Source organism: Chanodichthys erythropterus, chromosome 6 (genome assembly GCF_024489055.1).
Source record: "Chanodichthys erythropterus isolate Z2021 chromosome 6, ASM2448905v1, whole genome shotgun sequence".
Taxonomy (NCBI): domain Eukaryota; kingdom Metazoa; phylum Chordata; class Actinopteri; order Cypriniformes; family Xenocyprididae; genus Chanodichthys; species Chanodichthys erythropterus.
In genome coordinates, this window is record NC_090226.1 from 15656991 (window position 1) to 15673760 (window position 16770).

Below are 16770 nucleotides of genomic sequence, written 5' to 3' on the forward strand. Positions count from 1 at the left end.
CGAGGCCTCTATTTAAATGGGTTTTGTCACTCCTGACCTTTTAAAGTGTATCTGATATAGTGCAATTCTCACTTTATTCAACTTCCAGGCTCTGTGGTTACCCACCTTTCTATTCCAACCATGGATTGGCTATATCCCCTGGTATGAAGAAACGAATTCGTATGGGACAGTATGAGTTTCCAAATCCTGAGTGGTCTGATGTCTCAGAGGAAGGTAGCTGTCAAGTTCCTGTTTTGTGAAAGCGAATTGAGAAACCATTCTTAGAATGTCGTTATCTACAAGTACTGCGTTTTGCACAATTCTAGGAATGATTATAGATTTGAGTGACTCAGTCTTCCTATTTTTAGCTAAACAGCTTATCAGAACATTACTGAAAACTGAGCCAACACAGAGGATGACCATCACAGAGTTCATGAACCACCCCTGGATCAATGTGAGTGAATATTAGCATTATTTTATCTACAGTTATGAGTTTTGATCTAGACAAATGGGTTTCCTTTGTACATTATATTTGGCTTACTATTTGTTATGGTTCTAGCAATCAATGGAGGTACCGCAGACGCCCCTACACACCAGCCGTGTTCTGAAAGAAGAGAAAGACACATGGGAGGATGTCAAGGTGAGGCATCTCTCAACAACAAAAGGCTTTTCAGAATGTCTTCTACATGTTTTTGCAGTCACTGCACTTTCAAATCTATATCTTCATTCTGATTAATCTTAATATGTCTGTATTCCACAGGAGGAAATGACTAGTGCCTTGGCAACAATGAGAGTCGACTATGAGCAAATCAAAATCAAGAGGATTGAAGACTCATCCAATCCGCTGCTGATGAAGAGGAGAAAGAAAGCCAACAATATGGCTCCTGAAAATGAGACGCCTGCTTGCTAAGGACACGTTCACTCTGTCGCACATGCACACACACATTTTACACTCGTATATTAGTTTGATTTAAGGAAGCAATAACTCAACAAAAAAAGAGTTTTTATTAAATATTTCTTTTTAATCACTCAACATCTGTAACTAATACAAAACCAAAAGAGAGGGGCTGTACAATTATGATACAAGACATTACATTCTGGAGGTCATTTCGACATCCAATGATTTGCTCCTTAAAGTGTTCACGAGTACTGTTTTTCACATGGTGTTTGTTGGGGTAATCAGAATCCTAATTTACTTACCTTTCTTTTGCATTTTATTTTTCCTTTTTCTCTTTCTCTTTTTTTTTTTTTTTTTTTTTTTAATCAAAAGCCATTGGTACATGAGTTCATGAGTTATACACGCATTTACCACTTTTTGTTTTAATGTTCCATTCTGAGTTAAGGGATGGCCTGTAAAATAAGTTGCCCTGTAATAGGATGATTTTTCAGTTTCCTTTTGTTCTGCTCATGTTCTGAGGAGCCTATGCATAATGCTAGCTTTCCTGTTTGTTCCTCATTACTTTTTTTCATTCATTTCTGCACTTGAATGCTCTTTTGCAGTAAGATTAGTTCCAAGAGATGCTGTCAGTACTGGTGTCCAGATGAAAATGTATTTCTGAAATGACTCTTTGAATGTAGACACACTCTGTTCTTTACTGTGAAAATGTCTGTCAGTATTGTTCAGGGTCTTGTCAAGTAAAATAGAAGATCTTTTTTGAGCTTTAGATCCAGTTAGCATTATATTGGTCATCACATTGAGAGGAAAAATTCACATTGCTCTGCTTTTACATTGATATTTGATCAAGCTTATCATGGAAAGCCAGTCCAGCACATTTTCTTCAGCCCTCTGTTTAATTCATGCTCAGCAATAAGCTTATTGCACACTGCTTTGATTTGCCTTGAATTGATTCTATGCATATTTGTTTCCTGCTAGTTTATCCTCTGCCATTTGTAAAGAATGTTAACCTGTACTCTGGCATTTTATTTCACAAATACCTACTAAAATAATCAGTAGACAGTCTACTGGTTTTTAACCCACCACCTTGAACCGCAAAGCCCGTTAGTATTTTTTATTTTTTTTTGTATAATGAATGAATTATGAAACGGGATCTTTGTGAAGGTGATTAAGATGGTCCTTCTTTTGGCTATTGAATGAACATGTGATAACCGTCGACTGTACTCTTCTTTATGCCAGTGCATTTTTTTTTTTTGTTTTGTGTTGTCTATTTTCCATGTCTACCATGCAGTAAGTATTTGATTGAAAGCAGCTTACAGGTACCAGGTGTTTGATAAAGGAACAAAGAAATGCCCCCTTGTGTTCTGGAGATGTTAAAGGGAATCCTGCACATCCAGCGGACTGATTTTAGCTGCACTGATTGATGTATTCAGAAAGGTTGTTTCTGGTTTTATTTTTCTATAGTGTTTTTTTTGTTTTTGTTTTTTTTTTTTTACACTATAATTCATGTCATGTGATTGATCCTCTTTTTAAGAACATGATTTAATGTTCACAATTTATACTCTCAAACACCAGATATATCCTAAACAATTTTACTGCCCCTCTTGCAAATAATGCATAATTTTAGTCGGTTCTTTGCTTTGACAGCACAAGGGATGGGAAAGATCTTTCAAAGTCCACAGTATCAGGCAAGTTGAAAAACAGACTAGAATTCCAGACAGGTATATAAGACGGATATATGTCGTTTTTAGTATCTAACTGCTGTATGTATGTCTTGGTCTGCTTCAACTTTGGATTAAAACACCAAAAAACCCAATTGCCTGTGTCTCATCTAAACATGTAGATTTATGTACACCACCAATCCTAGTATGAACAGTTTCTGGTCTATATTTTCACAGGTCTTTGTGGATTTTATTATTATTTATTTATTTACATTCTCACATTAACTTACCTCTTCAAACCTCTCATTCACTTTATCAATGGGGCCCATCAACTTTTTGGTTACACATATTCTTCAAAATGTTTTCTTTTGTGTTCAGCAGAAGAAAGAAATTCATATATATGTTTGGAACAAACAGAACTTTCTCTTATGGGTGAACTATCCATTTAAGAGTTAAGACTAGGCTTGTTCTGCCTTTTCATTCTTGCATGTGATCATGGCCGTATCTACCATTGAGGACACCGAGGTCATGTCCTCGGTATTTTTTCCCTAAATTTCAAATTAGTCAAAGCTGAAATCCAGCAGTGATGATCAATGCCAAACACAGAACCCGGTCCGTGTCCGAATCCATATGTCGTCTGTATTTTCCATGGGCGTCGGAACCATTGTATGTGGGTGGGACAAGACCCACCCACTTTTTAAGACCAATGATAATGGACCCACTCACTTTTACCGTCCCTAATCCCCCCCCCCCCCCCCCCAGGTGTTGCTACTCCACAAACCACCAACAGAGCATAAAAAATACCAAAAATAAAAATATTTTTTAAAACATCGCCAAGTAAAACGGTGCATTTATAAAGAAATGTCTCTTTACGACCACAACAAACGGGACAATTTAAGACGCGCATTCCACCTTCGGCTCAGCGCCAGGCGCAAGTCAAACGAGCGCGGAAAATGTAGCTTCATTTGAACAACAGTGAACTGTGGTCAGATGAGATGTTGTCAGGCTATGTCAGTAAAACTGCAATCAGCTGTTAGGCTTTAGCCTACTGTGCTCGAAGCGTGAACTCAAGAATTGCTCGCGCAAATGCGCGGAGCGTGCTGCATATTACTGCATTATAGTTTAACTAAAGCGCTAAAGAAACTACGGGCATGCACCATCATTATTCTGAGGTAAATGAAGTCATGGAATTACCAAACATGCGATTAAGCTGCCTCAAAACTGTGCATGCATGTATGTATTTGTTGACATGGTTTTAAAGCTATTGTTATCCAATTTGTTGGCCTTAAAACGTCTTAAAATGCATATGTACATCAAGGCAATCAAAATTTTATAGGGGGAGCATGCCCCCGAACCCCCCTAGCAAATTTTGTGACCTCGGTAATTATAAAACCCTGCGTACGGCCCTGCATGTGATAGCCTACTTCTGAATTTGGGTTGTGAAAGCTAAAGGCCTACATCACCATCTTCTTTTATTTATAAAGCACGACTTAATACAACAGCAGTTTCCCAACGTGCTGTACAACAAATTGCAATATAATACCAATAATACCTAATACAAAAATAACTACATAGCCTACACATCCTGATTGGCTCTTTCAGAAAACTGATCTTGCTGTTGACTCTATTAGTCACATCTCGCAATTAAAGTGCACACTTTCACTATCCCTTCTGAGCAATTGTTTCTAATTAATAATCTATTCATTGTTTAATTGTGATTATAGGCTATCTGTGGCCTCTTCAGTAGTACTCAGCTCTTGAAGTTTCGCTGGCACTCTGGTTATCCTTTTTCCCTTTACTATATTTTTCCATCAGTGGCAGAGCTTAGTACATTTATTTAATCTCACTCTTTTTCCTCCGACTGTTTTATTAGAAGTAATAAACAGCAGAGTAGCTAAAAACAGGTTAAACTATATATCTCAGTAGCATTGGAGGCTGCTTGTATCACTATTTTTAAAAAGCATGTTGCGAAGTTCTTATATTTTACATTTCTGACACGCGACAATAGATAAAGACAAAGATAAAGATAAAGACGTGGCCGTTTACAAGGCAGAACAAACTATATCTGATTTGGGAATAAATTACTCTTTTTGAATCGGCACCGGTCTGAATAAGCGACGGAATCGACCGTTATCGTCTGAATCAGTCGGGCGGTTCCTTCGAACGGCTCAGAAACCTTTTCGCGCGCATTTAGCCGGTTGTAGATCCTCACTCTTCGCCGCTATTTCAGGAGTTAGGAGTTGTTTGACATTAACAGAACTAAGTAAAAGTATTCATAATGTTTACTAGTCTGCATTCCGAAGATAAAGGCAAAAAGATATATCCTTACCACGTCGAAGACATCAAACATATTCAGGTGAGGTGTCAACAGGATTAGCTAGCCTACTGCTAACCAGTGAAACCACTCTATTGAAAATATGAATAGCTGCACCTCAAAAAACATTTCTGAGGGCTTTAAGGGTTTTTTTGTGCTATTTGTAGATTGGATATGGTAATAATCATTCATGTATTCCCGGTAACGTTACAGGTGATTTGTCTTGACTGTATGCGGTGAGGTACTTTTTCCCTGTAGTGTAGTCTTAACTACTTTAACTGTTAGTTTTTAGCTTAGCTAAAATTGATTTACTTGACGTTTTTTACGAGCCCTTAAAGTTTAATCTCTCTCAGTTTTAAAACGCATATGTGATGTGAGTTAATGTGAGTAACTTACCATTGAAATATTGAATGGTCATGCCATTAATTTATCCCATTATGATTGTGTAAACGTGATGAAACCTGTTAAGCCCCTTTGGATTCTAGCTATCTGAGTCATGCCACTGTACAAGAAATTATTCATCTTCATGTTCTTAGTACCACACCTCAAGGGTAATCACCCTTCCTGATTTTCACTTCCACGTCACCCCCTGTTCACTTCCTAAACAGAAGCTGGAAAAATTGATGCTAAGAATTACTGACTGAAAAAAAGGAGAAAACTTTGTTAGTAAGGCATAACGTAGTTCAGAACAGTTTTTCAAACTCATTTTAGGTTGAGGGCAGGAGTAGAAAAAAATGTAAAAGTGCTGGCCGAATTACCTTTTTTAAACTTTAGGCCTGGTTTCACAGACAGGGTTTAGCCTAAGCCAGAATTAGGCCAGTTAGTTCAATTAGGATATTTAAGTAGCATTTATCAACTTACATTAGAAAAAAAAAAAACATTACTGGTGTGCATCTTGAGATAAAACAGTGGCACTGACAAAATTTAAGATATGTCATTGCAAGTTGCTTTCAGTTAAAAACAGCTTAAACATGTATTTTAGTCTGGGACTAGCTTAAAGGGTTACTTCAGGATTTAGCATTAAGCTTTGTATCAGTAGAATACCATAGTATTTTCGAATTAGCGTGCTTTCCCCCTTCATATCAGCCCGAGATGAGAGATTAATTCATTTTTATTCATTTTAAAAATCGTCATTTTGCGTCATCTGAGGCTTTTTTGGCCAGAGGCTTAAAACTACAGCCAGTAATAGCAAGTAGTTCCGCATTTTTTCACCACGCCCATACATATGCGCGTTTGAGGTTACTCACGGACATGGGTGTCAATTATATTTTTAAGCTTACAATAATTAACTTTATTTTGTCTGCACTACATCAGTGGTTCATCTCGCAAATTTATCAGTCTCTGCAGTCATCTCAACCAATACAGCAACAGGCTTTTGTGGTAACGTTAGCATAAATAGATAAATAAACTCAGTTTTACAGAACAGAGGCTTTACTTTGATAACAGTCAACGTATATGCAACTTATATGTAATTGTCTATCTAACGTTACTTTGCTAAGTTTGCAGTTTTACTGCTACCTACAACACTACATACAGGCTACTGTGTTATCAGTCTAGTATCAGCGAGTCTTACCTCTGGGCGAATACGCTTAGTGCCAGATGCCCAGGCTGTTCGTCCTCTGGGAAAGTGAATATAGATGGTATCGCGGTGTCCTTCAGAATGGTTCTCTTCTTTGCAAGGATATTTGGTTCGTAGTCCTCGTGCTTGAAATGGAGACTACATATTCTGCGTTTTTTTTAGGTTTTCTATAACGGTGTCATCTCCAAACTTCGGGTTTTTGATGGCCCGCAGCCACTGTTTACATCGCTCCAAATCTTTAACTTAATCGGAAAATGATGGAAACTTACTTGTCCTTTCCTGGTTTTGGGTGTACATCCAGGTACAAAGCAATTTAGCACCATTTTGCTGTAAATGTATGAACTAACTCACAATTTATTTGTTTGAATTTTCCTGAATGCCGCCTGTAACCGATAGGCGTGGTTTGGGCGTGGCCTCGCAAGGGCAGCAAAACAAGTGCATTCTGGGAATTCTTGTCTTTCATCCACATTAGTCAAGAATACATTTTCTGCCTTTTCTCAGTCTAGAAAGCTCCAAATTCAAAAATAATTTCGCATTTCTACTACATAAATGACCAATTTTAAATACACATTCATCTTTCCAGGGGTGAAGTACCCCTTTAAGCCTTGTCTGTGAAACTGGGGGTTATAGTGCTGAAATTAGCCTACATTAACATTAACCATGCAAACTGTAAATTAATAAAACTAGAAAAACACACTGCTTTGTGAAATCTGCCTTTTTACAGTGAAAAGACTTAATTATAATAGTATTTTATTTAATATTTTTTATTAGGGATGCCCCAGTTATAATTTTTCATGGCTGATTCCAATTTTTTAAAAGCAAATTAGCTGATTCTGATACTGGTTGCCGATTTTTTCTTTCTTTCTTTAAGCAATTTATTTGTTGTTTATTTGTTCTATAAAATAAAATATCTGTAGGCTTACCCAGCCATTTGAAATGAGAAGCATTTAATGTAAACAAAGATGCTACACACATGTAGCATGAGCAGTTATTTTTTATTTAAATTAGATAAAACAGATAGATCTGACTTTTGTTTTGTGAAATTATGCTATAATTATTTTAGAAGACAACTGCACAACAAAAACAGCACACATACTGAAAAATTCAAATTCACTCTGATAGTAAGTGGCGCTTGTGAAACGGCAGTAATATAGTGTTTCCTTGTTTACGGCTGTACACAAAACAGCACTGCGCTTATAAACACTACTTTATATGGAGGTTAGAAAACAAGAAAATGCCATCGAAACTATTCTGAAGACATTTTCCTTTCATAGATATATTCATATAAACCCCTACCACCATTTCAATATTTATATTTTTCTTCCTATATTTCATGAACAGTGAGCTTTCTGTACCTGGCAAGGGCGTAGATTTGGTTTCAACTTTGGGGGGGTTGAACGTTGTTATGGTTGTATTGTATTGGGGGGTTGTAACTGATGGCATCCCCCCCACCACTATGCCCCTGGTACCTGGTACAGTTTTTGCTCTGCTGGTGCATCTGTGTTCCCCTCTTTGTGTCCATCTTCGGCGTGCCCTGTTTGGCCTGTGTTAAAGGATTAGTTCAGTTTCAAATGAAAATTAGCCCAAGATTTACTCACCCTTAAGCCACCCTGTGTGTATATGACTTTCTTCTTTCTGTTGAACATAATCTGAGAAATTTTAATAAATATCCTGATGCATCCGAGCTTTATAATGGCAGTTAATGAGACCAATGAGTATGAGCTGAAGATAGTGCCTCCATCCACATCCACCCATCATAAACGTACTCCACACGGCTCCAGGGGGTTAATAAAGGCCTTCTGAAGCAAAGCGATGCGTTTGTGTAAAAATAAAACCATATTTAACAAGTTATGATGTAAAATATCTAGCTTCCGCCAGGCCGTCACATCAGTTACACTTTTCCGTAAGTTAAATAGGGAAGACGTAGGACGTAGCATAAGCTTTGTGAACTGCAAGAGGTTTACACTTTCTTCGTACGTTGAATACAGAAGGCGGTCTGGCGGAAGCGAGATATTTTACTTCGTGACTTGTTTAAATATGGATTTTTTTTTACACAAATGCATCTCTTCACTTCAGAAGGCCTTTATTAACCCCCCGGAGCTATGTGGAGTATGTTTCATTATAAAGCTTCGATGTCTCAGGATATTTATTAATATTTCTTTAATTATGTTCATCAGAAAGAAGAAAGTCATATACACCTAGGATGGCTTGAGGGTGAGTAAAGCTTGGGCTAATTTTCCTTTGAAAGTAAACTAATACCTACCAGACTTCGTAATATAAAAGTCAAATGACTTTTTGTGCAATTATAGCAAGTCCGCAATAGACCTTGGCCAAAATATAACTTAAAATCATTCCAATCTATGACCGATTTACTGGTGCATCTCTATTTTTTATTAATGTTCAAATCATCGCCAGGCTGGATTGGACACAGTCATGGGTCGTATTCGGCCCACTGGCCGTATACAGTATTTGACACCCCTGGTTTAGAAGATATTTTGAAAAAATGTCTTCCCATCATGGACATTGGCTGTTTCTCAGTTCCAAGAACGCAGAGAACAGACTTGCGTTCTCATGAAGTTCAGTCTTGCCAGGCGACCTTAGTAGCGGAATACCATCACGCATTTGCGAGCTTGTAGCGGGAATCTCATAAGTGAGAATGAGAACTTTAAAGCTTGCAGGTTTCCGTATGTCAACTGCCCGCAGCGTCTTCTGGGATTTTTAACAGTTCGATTCTCTCAAGTCTGCATTCGATGCATCCTCGATATCAAGAGCACATCCAGGTACTTTCATGCGTCCTCTGTTCTTGCGTTCTTGAGTATTGGAACTGAAATTCAACAGTTGATGATGACGTAGCACAAGGACGCAAGATCGCTTAAGAACGCATATTGAGAAACAGCCATTCATTGTATAAACAATTTTTTTTTTTTTTTTTTTTTTTCAAAATATATTATTTGTGTTTGTTCATCAGAAGAAAGAAAGTCAGACAGGTTTGGAATGACATGAGAGTGAGTAAATGATGACAGATGACAGACTGGGTAGGCCTCTGCTTTCTCCCCAAATCGATTGGTTAAGTTGTATCTCAGCATTTGGAACTGTGTTAAAAAGCAAAAAAGCTTCTCATAACCAATGCATACCTTCACAACAATTTACTATAGGGTTAAGTGAGGTTTGCAAATTCTCAAGTCTTTCATTTACACATTTTGTTTAATTAGTCTGTTCACAGACCACTCAGATTTAACCCACCAATTCAATTTGGCAGTTTTGGATGATTAAGGATGGATATGTTAACAGTATGGAAAATAGCTTAAGTATATTAAAACTGATTTAACAAAGATGAATTTTAAATCTGTGGCAAATAGCACAGGGACAATAGAGGCTTTGGAAATCATTGAAATTTATGAATGAAAAAATCTGGGGTATCAATGAAATTATAGAACAGTTTATTGTAATTAATGTTAAATCTCATGCACTGTAGTAAAATCTTAAGCTGTGCATTTTTGCAGATGCTTTTCGTGCAGTGCATTTAAGGTAAGGTACATATGTTCATTCCTTGGGAATTGAAACCACAAACTCTGAACCACAAAAAAGCACAACACTCTACTAGTGAGTTACAGATACATCTTGCTTTCAGAGTATCTTACTTCCCAGTATAGAGAGTGCTTTCAGTAGGACGGTTTGTTCAGATGTGAGTGATAGTGTTGATTATCATCAGTCTGGGAAACTGCATTTGAAACCATTTTGTCTTAAATGTAGTTTCATTGTTGGTAAACTAACTCCAAAATGTTTTACATCAAACATTCTTACAGATAGTAGGCCTATTGAGAGGAAATGACTGCCAGCCTGCAAAACAGAAACTTAAACAAGATCATGCTGCTGTTTCAGAATATTAAGTCTCACAGATTTGTGATTTCCATCATTATTTATTTGTGTTCAGTACTTTCATTTACTGTATTTGTCCAGATCAATACAGTGACACATTTTCTTAGAATTTTAATTTTCTATCTGTTTAGTATTATAACTCCATTATTATATTATAACTAGCCAGGAACCTTGGAGTTGTGATTGATGACCAGTTAAACGTCACAGACCACATTGGCAGAACTGCCTGGTCTTGCAGATTTTCCTTATACAATATTAGGAAGATCAGACCCTTCCTATTGGAGCATGCTACACAACTCCAAGCTCTTGTTCTATCCAGACTGGGCTATTGTAATGCTCTTGACAGGCCTTCCAGCATGCACTGACAAACCTCTGTCAAAATGCTGATTTTGCAGGCAGTATACAGAAGTAGAAATGGATCAAGGCAAGTCTAAGTTGCTTTCTTCTGGTTTATAAAAGCAGCTAGATGCCTGATATCCCACAATCCTGTTTGTTCAGGATTGAAAAATAAGCATTGCATTGCAATCACTACATACTTTTTTGTTATCACTAAATCTCACTTAAATCTGTTCTAGATTAGAAGAGGTGTTTTAGGGCTTTGGAAGATTTTGTCACCAGTTTCATACAAAAACTCTGCAAGGTTTCATACAGAGACAATGATAACTTGGTGTTGTTTAATTGCACAAGTCTATCACTATTGTTGTGCAAAAGCTTTCAGTTTCAATTGCTAGGCCAACACCACCCAGTTAACCACCCCGAGCCTTGTCACAACTGAAACTAGCATCTCGTTCCCATACTGTTTTGCTTACTCAGTAAGCAGCAGCAACTTTTAAAGTTCCACTGCCCATGTTAGCAGTTACATCGTTAATCTCATTAGGGTGAGACATGCATCGCTGCAATTACAGTAAAGGGCTGACTGCTAAGCTGCTGGTAACTGCTCTATTTAGGTCAGTTCTGAGGTTAGCACAGTCATGTTTTAACCCTTACCCGCTCATTTTGACACACCCTGGAAATGATAGTGTTAAATGATAAGTGACACTATTTTAATGCTTTATGATTTTAGAATGTTTATTTGGCTTGTTCTCGCAAAACTTGACAGTCTTGGAAGTAAACAGAAGATCAGTTTGAACTAATGTCAACATGAGGAAGACAACTAAACCACATTAACCAAAAAAGGAAATGTTTGCATTATTCAGTTGCAATAATTTATTCATAACACTCTGGTAACAAATTAAATATAAGCATCAGAAATGTGAAAAATACAGTTAAATAAACATAAACATTAAGATCATAAAATAAAGAAATAAATAAAGTTGACAAAAAGACATAAATATCAGTGTTTACACAATATTTATATTACACAATATTTACACAATAAGTTATTTCAACAAATTTCAACAACAAATTTTCAAGATAACCCTAGTCAATGTGACTTAAACATTTTATGGTTTTAGTTCAATGTAAAACATTGCCATTGTGACATTTTCCAGAACTCCAGAAAGAGAAGGTAAAGAGGCTGGCATTGCAGTGCATCAGCAAGTAGTGTGATGGAATGGTGATGTGCAAGCGATACGTTAAAGGATGAAGTCCATTTGTGCCTTATCCTACAGTATGTGGTTGATCTGTCCATCGTTCTTTCTTTGTTTTCAGAATATTCAAACTTGACTCATGTCATCATGGCCAGTCACCATCCAATCCACAGCAACATCCTGTTAGTGCTTTTCTCTCTTTGACGCCAGATACTGTTCGATGTACTTAAAGAGCATATCAAGCTCTCCCATTGCTTTATAAACACCCTTTTCCTTCATCTAAAGAGAACAAGATATTGTCAGCCTTTGGAATAGTTTTCAAACAATTTGTTAATTTCAAGCAATTTCAAGCAAAAGTAGAACATTTTGATCATGTAACATGTTATTCTTATTAGCATTAATTTGCTGTACAAGACTTACCTTTTCATATGAGTTCTTTATGGTGGCAAACTCAAAGGGATTTTTGCAAGAAAAGTATTTCCTCTGTAACACAGAGAGACGTTTGTGTTATTTCATGTAGTTTGCAATGTTAAAGACACCTTCTTTGCCTCACCATACCATTTCACAACAAGAACTAGGTATTTTGACTCACTCGCAACAGCTCTTGCTAGTAAAAATCCACAAAGGCTTTCTTCATATGTGCACTATTACAAAATCCTGAATATGCCTGAACAACGTTTTTTTTTTTTTTTTTTTTTTTTAAACAATCTTCACCATCCTAACATTCACCTCAGCTCACATCCTAAATTTAGCAACATCATTTTAATGAGGTATTCATGAGCAGAGTTCCATATTTAAAAACAACTTCAGATCTTCCTACACTGATTTTATGGTCAAACAGGTTTTAGGGGTTGGGGTTGTGGTTGGTTTTAGCTGTGTTTGTCACCAGGATGGACAAATTTACTCTGAATGTGCAAGTAATTATATCAGTGAGGTCAAATCTTTTCTCTTAAATCATCCTTTAAACTAATTTAATAAGGACCAAAAGATGGACTTACACATTTGACCATATCCCGCTTGAGATCTTGAAATATACTTCCAATGGAGTCGATGGGTGTTTTGGGGTGCAAGTGGTTCTTCTGGACAGCTGTTGGCAGAATGGTCTCCAAGTAGAAGCGCAGGATCTCGTTCATGACATGGCATCCATAAGGACTCTGTGGATCAGATATATGAGGTAAATGAGCTGTTTCAGACTCCCACAGTTATCACACTTTGGTACTGCCGTAGCAATGTGCAGGTGCAAGATGTTAGGCGAGCTTTTAGTTTGGTTTGCACGTCTTGCACAAAACCTTCAGTTTCAGTATGATTACTACTTCTGTTGCTAATTTTAAATTTGAATAATTGGTGGTATAATGCTGTAGGAGTAAATGTTATGGAGCTTGTCACTTACATTGATGTTCTGTTGCACGTTCTCATTTAATAATGGTTCTAAGTCATCATTGGACTCCTGAGAAGAACAAATGTAAACAAATTCATTAGAAAGAACCTCAAATCTCAGTATAGCACAAAGCAGAAATGCCTTGCAGATTGGAATTTGCAAAGCACAGACTTCATGCAATGAGTCTAAATGTACTTGTATATATATACGTATATATGTATAAAACCATTCTAGATATACTCACGTAAAACCTCTGTATTTCTCTATATGCAGAACGGAGCTCCTTCAGCCTCACAGGAAAGCCCTCCACAAATGAGCAACATTCAGACTTACAGTCAACTCTTCTGCACTGAGCACTTTCAGAAAGCAGAAGCATGACCATTGCAGAAAAGATGACTCTAGAGAAAATCATTCTTCAGTTCTCTTTCTTTGTTCTTTGCCCTTTCTTGATATTCAGCCCAGAAGAGAGGAGATGTAGAGATGAGCTTTGGGGTGAATTTTATACCATTCCTAGTCTACCTTAGCTTCCTGTGGTGGTGGGGGGGTGGGGGTTGACTTACTGGCAATCATATTTCTCTTAGACTGTGTCATCACATCACATCACATCACATTCTTTTTTTTTTTTTTTTGGATTGCAGAAGTTATATAGGAAAATTGAACTTTGATGGAACTTGTGGATGGAAGGTTACTTTAAGATGAATAATCAATAAAATGTATTTGTTTGCTAGAAACTTATCTATCTATATCTATCTATCTATCTATCTATCTATCTATCTATCTATCTATCTATCTATCTATCTATCTATCTATCTATCTATCTATCTATCTATCTAATGTTATGTTGTTCTGTCTACCTAAATATATAAAATATAATAGATTTATTAATGGATTTAAAATATAATAGATTTATATACATTTCTTGTTAATCTTTGTAATTAAATTCTGGAAAAAAAAAAGTAAAAAGTAATTACATTTTTAATTGGCCTGTATTGGCCCTATATCTTTATATATCTTTATCTCCCGCAGTTGCGGGAATCTTCTGTAAGCTTCTCAGATAAAAGCAGTGAACTGAATAGACGTCTCATCTCTGACATTTCTTTTTACGTAGATGGTGGAAGCACTATATGTGCATTGAGCCAACTCTCACAGGTGAGCGTAAACTCATACATACAGAAATGACTGTAAGGGTCCAGTGTGGTTTCTAGGTGACAATTAATTCCTTTATGTTCTAAACCACAGAGATCTTTCACATTTACCCCTGGCTCCATTGATTCTAAAATCATTCATGCAAGCATTTTCTCCTGAAACTCAACTCAAGTTGTTCCTGTTACACAGCTACTTAAATATGAATAATAAATATGGTAGAGTATGTGTAAGACTGGGCAAGACTTAGACTGGGCAACACGGACTTGAGACTTGCATGGAATTTTCTCACTCAAACCACTGCATGCCGCTCCTTCTGAATGCATCATATTCAAGCAATCCATTGCTTATCTGTGTTTGCACTTGGGAGAAGGTTATAACAGTATTAGATCAGGTTTATTGATTATAACGGAGCTTTGTAAGATCGCAATGAACTGAGATGAGTGAGCCCCTGCCCCTTTAATCGCTAATAGTAAAGTGCCATATCAGTCATATTGCGTGATTTTAACCAAGGGGGACGACCCCTCAGGGATGCAATTTCAACTGAGGGGAACCCCCCCAAACCGTCTACAAACCATTGGATGTAGCCATGTAAGAATAACACATTCCAGCACTCTTTAAATATGACGTACACAATTTGTAAAACCAAATGTGTACAAATCTCTGTCTGAGAGGGACATATTTGCTACAATATTGTATGTTTTCAGTCATATCAAGCTGACTAAGCCGAGTATTTGTAAACTGGGCACTAATTTTCTACAGTATATGCTATATTTATGGCATATAAATTCCATATTAGGTCAAGCTGCTTCCTCTCTCAAGAAGATCTCATGAAATTAAGTGCCACTTGAAGTTATTTTACCAAAATACATTCTTCTGCTTCTGCATCTTTTACAACTGACCACAGGCTGGCCACATTAATGTTGCAAATAAATCCACAGTCAGTGAAACTACATTTTAGAGCATGCTGTTTCATAGATGTTGCACAATCAGCGAAACTACATTTTGTAATTTATTTCCCACTGAGAAGTATACAATGGCTTTGAGTATAAAAAAATATATAACGACATATTTGACATAACTCAATTATATAAAATCTCAAGGGCAATAAGCAATCTTTTAATATAAATAGGGCTGCACAATGATTAATCGTGATTAATCATTTGCAAAATAAAAGTCTGTGTTTATGTAATATATGTGTTTGTTCTGTGTATAATAATTATGTATATATAAATACACACATACATACATAAATACATTTAAGAAATATATGCATGTATAATATATATATATATATATATATATATATATATATATATATATATATATATATATTTTATATTATATTTAAATATAAATATTTTATATATAAATATAACATTTTTCTTAAATATATACATGTATGTGTGTGTATTTATATATACATAATTATTATACACAGAACAAACACATATATTACGTAAACACAGACTTTTATTTTGCAAACAATTAATCGCGGTTAATCGTTGTGCAGCCCTACATATAAAGTAGTTCTTAGGGGTTGTTTTTTACCATGCCACTATACAGCTCAAATTGTGTACTAAATTCATCTTTCAAGTATGAATTAAGATTTTCAGACATTGCTTTTGTAGTTTTAGTCATCTGTTTAATGGTTATAAATGTTTCTTCATCTTTGTATTGTTTATGTTAAAGCCGTGAAGTGAACTGGGCCTATTGAAAGCTGCTTCTTATTTTGCTAGTGCAATACTACAATAATTGTAATGATGATGATGCTTCTTTTCTTCGATTTCCTTTGTTGAATTTTAGCTCAGTGTTGGTTATTACAAGAAACAAGTGAGCACTATGGAATTTCATTAGTTGTCATTAACTGGATAATGTAAGCATGAACCTGTTCCATGACTTACTATTACACCATCTGTGCAAGCATTTCTGTACCTCACATCATGCTTCAGTGTGAAGACTAGCAGGGTAAGCCCAACCCATGATGCAAAACTGGTGGTTTTTTCTCTCCGGGATGTCTGAGGTAAAACGCCATATACGTGAGCTTAACAGATAGTCAGAGATTGCTGACGTAATGGATGTAATGGAGGGTCTTTGCATGAAAAAAAAAAATTAGGAACTTGTACACATTTGAACAGTGAAACCTTCATCTTGTGGAAAGCCAAAGGTTTGAGCTAAATTATGAGGAGCCAAGAACTGATGCATGCTATGAAAAAAAAAAAAACATGAAAAAAACAAGCAAAAAAACAAAACATAAAAACAACCAAAAATAGACTAATTACAGCTATATTGCTTAAAGAAAAAATTAAGATATTATTAAAGGTATAGTTCAGTCAAAATTCTGTCATTTACTTTCTAATTTCTATTTTTATTTACTTATTTTTCAAATAATTCCCAATTTTTTTTTTTATAT

General features: G+C 36.1%; 2 protein-coding genes across 3 annotated transcripts in view; one reads left to right on the forward strand and one right to left on the reverse strand.

Annotated features, from left to right (window-relative positions):
• Window positions 1-2436, forward strand: part of mapkapk2a (MAPK activated protein kinase 2a) — a 40849-nt gene extending 38413 nt beyond the window's left edge. For both annotated transcript variants that reach the window (XM_067388236.1, XM_067388237.1), the window contains 4 exons: window positions 89-213; window positions 348-433; window positions 539-619; window positions 740-2436. In XM_067388236.1, the coding sequence (XP_067244337.1) occupies window positions 89-213; window positions 348-433; window positions 539-619; window positions 740-889 (442 nt within the window). In that variant the 3' untranslated portion in view covers window positions 890-2436. The remainder of the gene's footprint in view (window positions 1-88; window positions 214-347; window positions 434-538; window positions 620-739) is intronic.
• Window positions 2437-11362: 8926 nt separating this feature from the next.
• il10 (interleukin 10) lies at window positions 11363-13693 on the reverse strand. Its single transcript, XM_067387325.1, has 5 exons — window positions 13459-13693; window positions 13227-13283; window positions 12835-12990; window positions 12257-12319; window positions 11363-12115 (listed from the first exon to the last, which is right to left on the reverse strand). Exons 1-5 carry the CDS (start codon window positions 13624-13626, stop codon window positions 12020-12022), a joined length of 540 nt encoding a protein of 179 aa, XP_067243426.1. The 5' UTR covers window positions 13627-13693; the 3' UTR covers window positions 11363-12019.
• Between the last annotated feature and the right edge of the window lie 3077 nt (window positions 13694-16770).

Excerpts from the sequence above, each read along its gene's own strand:
- il10 (XM_067387325.1), bottom strand. The coding sequence starts at position 13,626 with ATGATTTTCTCTAGAGTCATCTTTTCTGCAATGGTCATGCTTCTGCTT. Across the intron at positions 13,284-13,458 it reads GAGAAATACAGAGGTTTTAC|GAGTCCAATGATGACTTAGA; the intron begins GTGAGTATATCT and ends TGTTCTTCTCAG. Across the intron at positions 12,991-13,226 it reads ACGTGCAACAGAACATCAAT|AGTCCTTATGGATGCCATGT; the intron begins GTAAGTGACAAG and ends TCTGATCCACAG.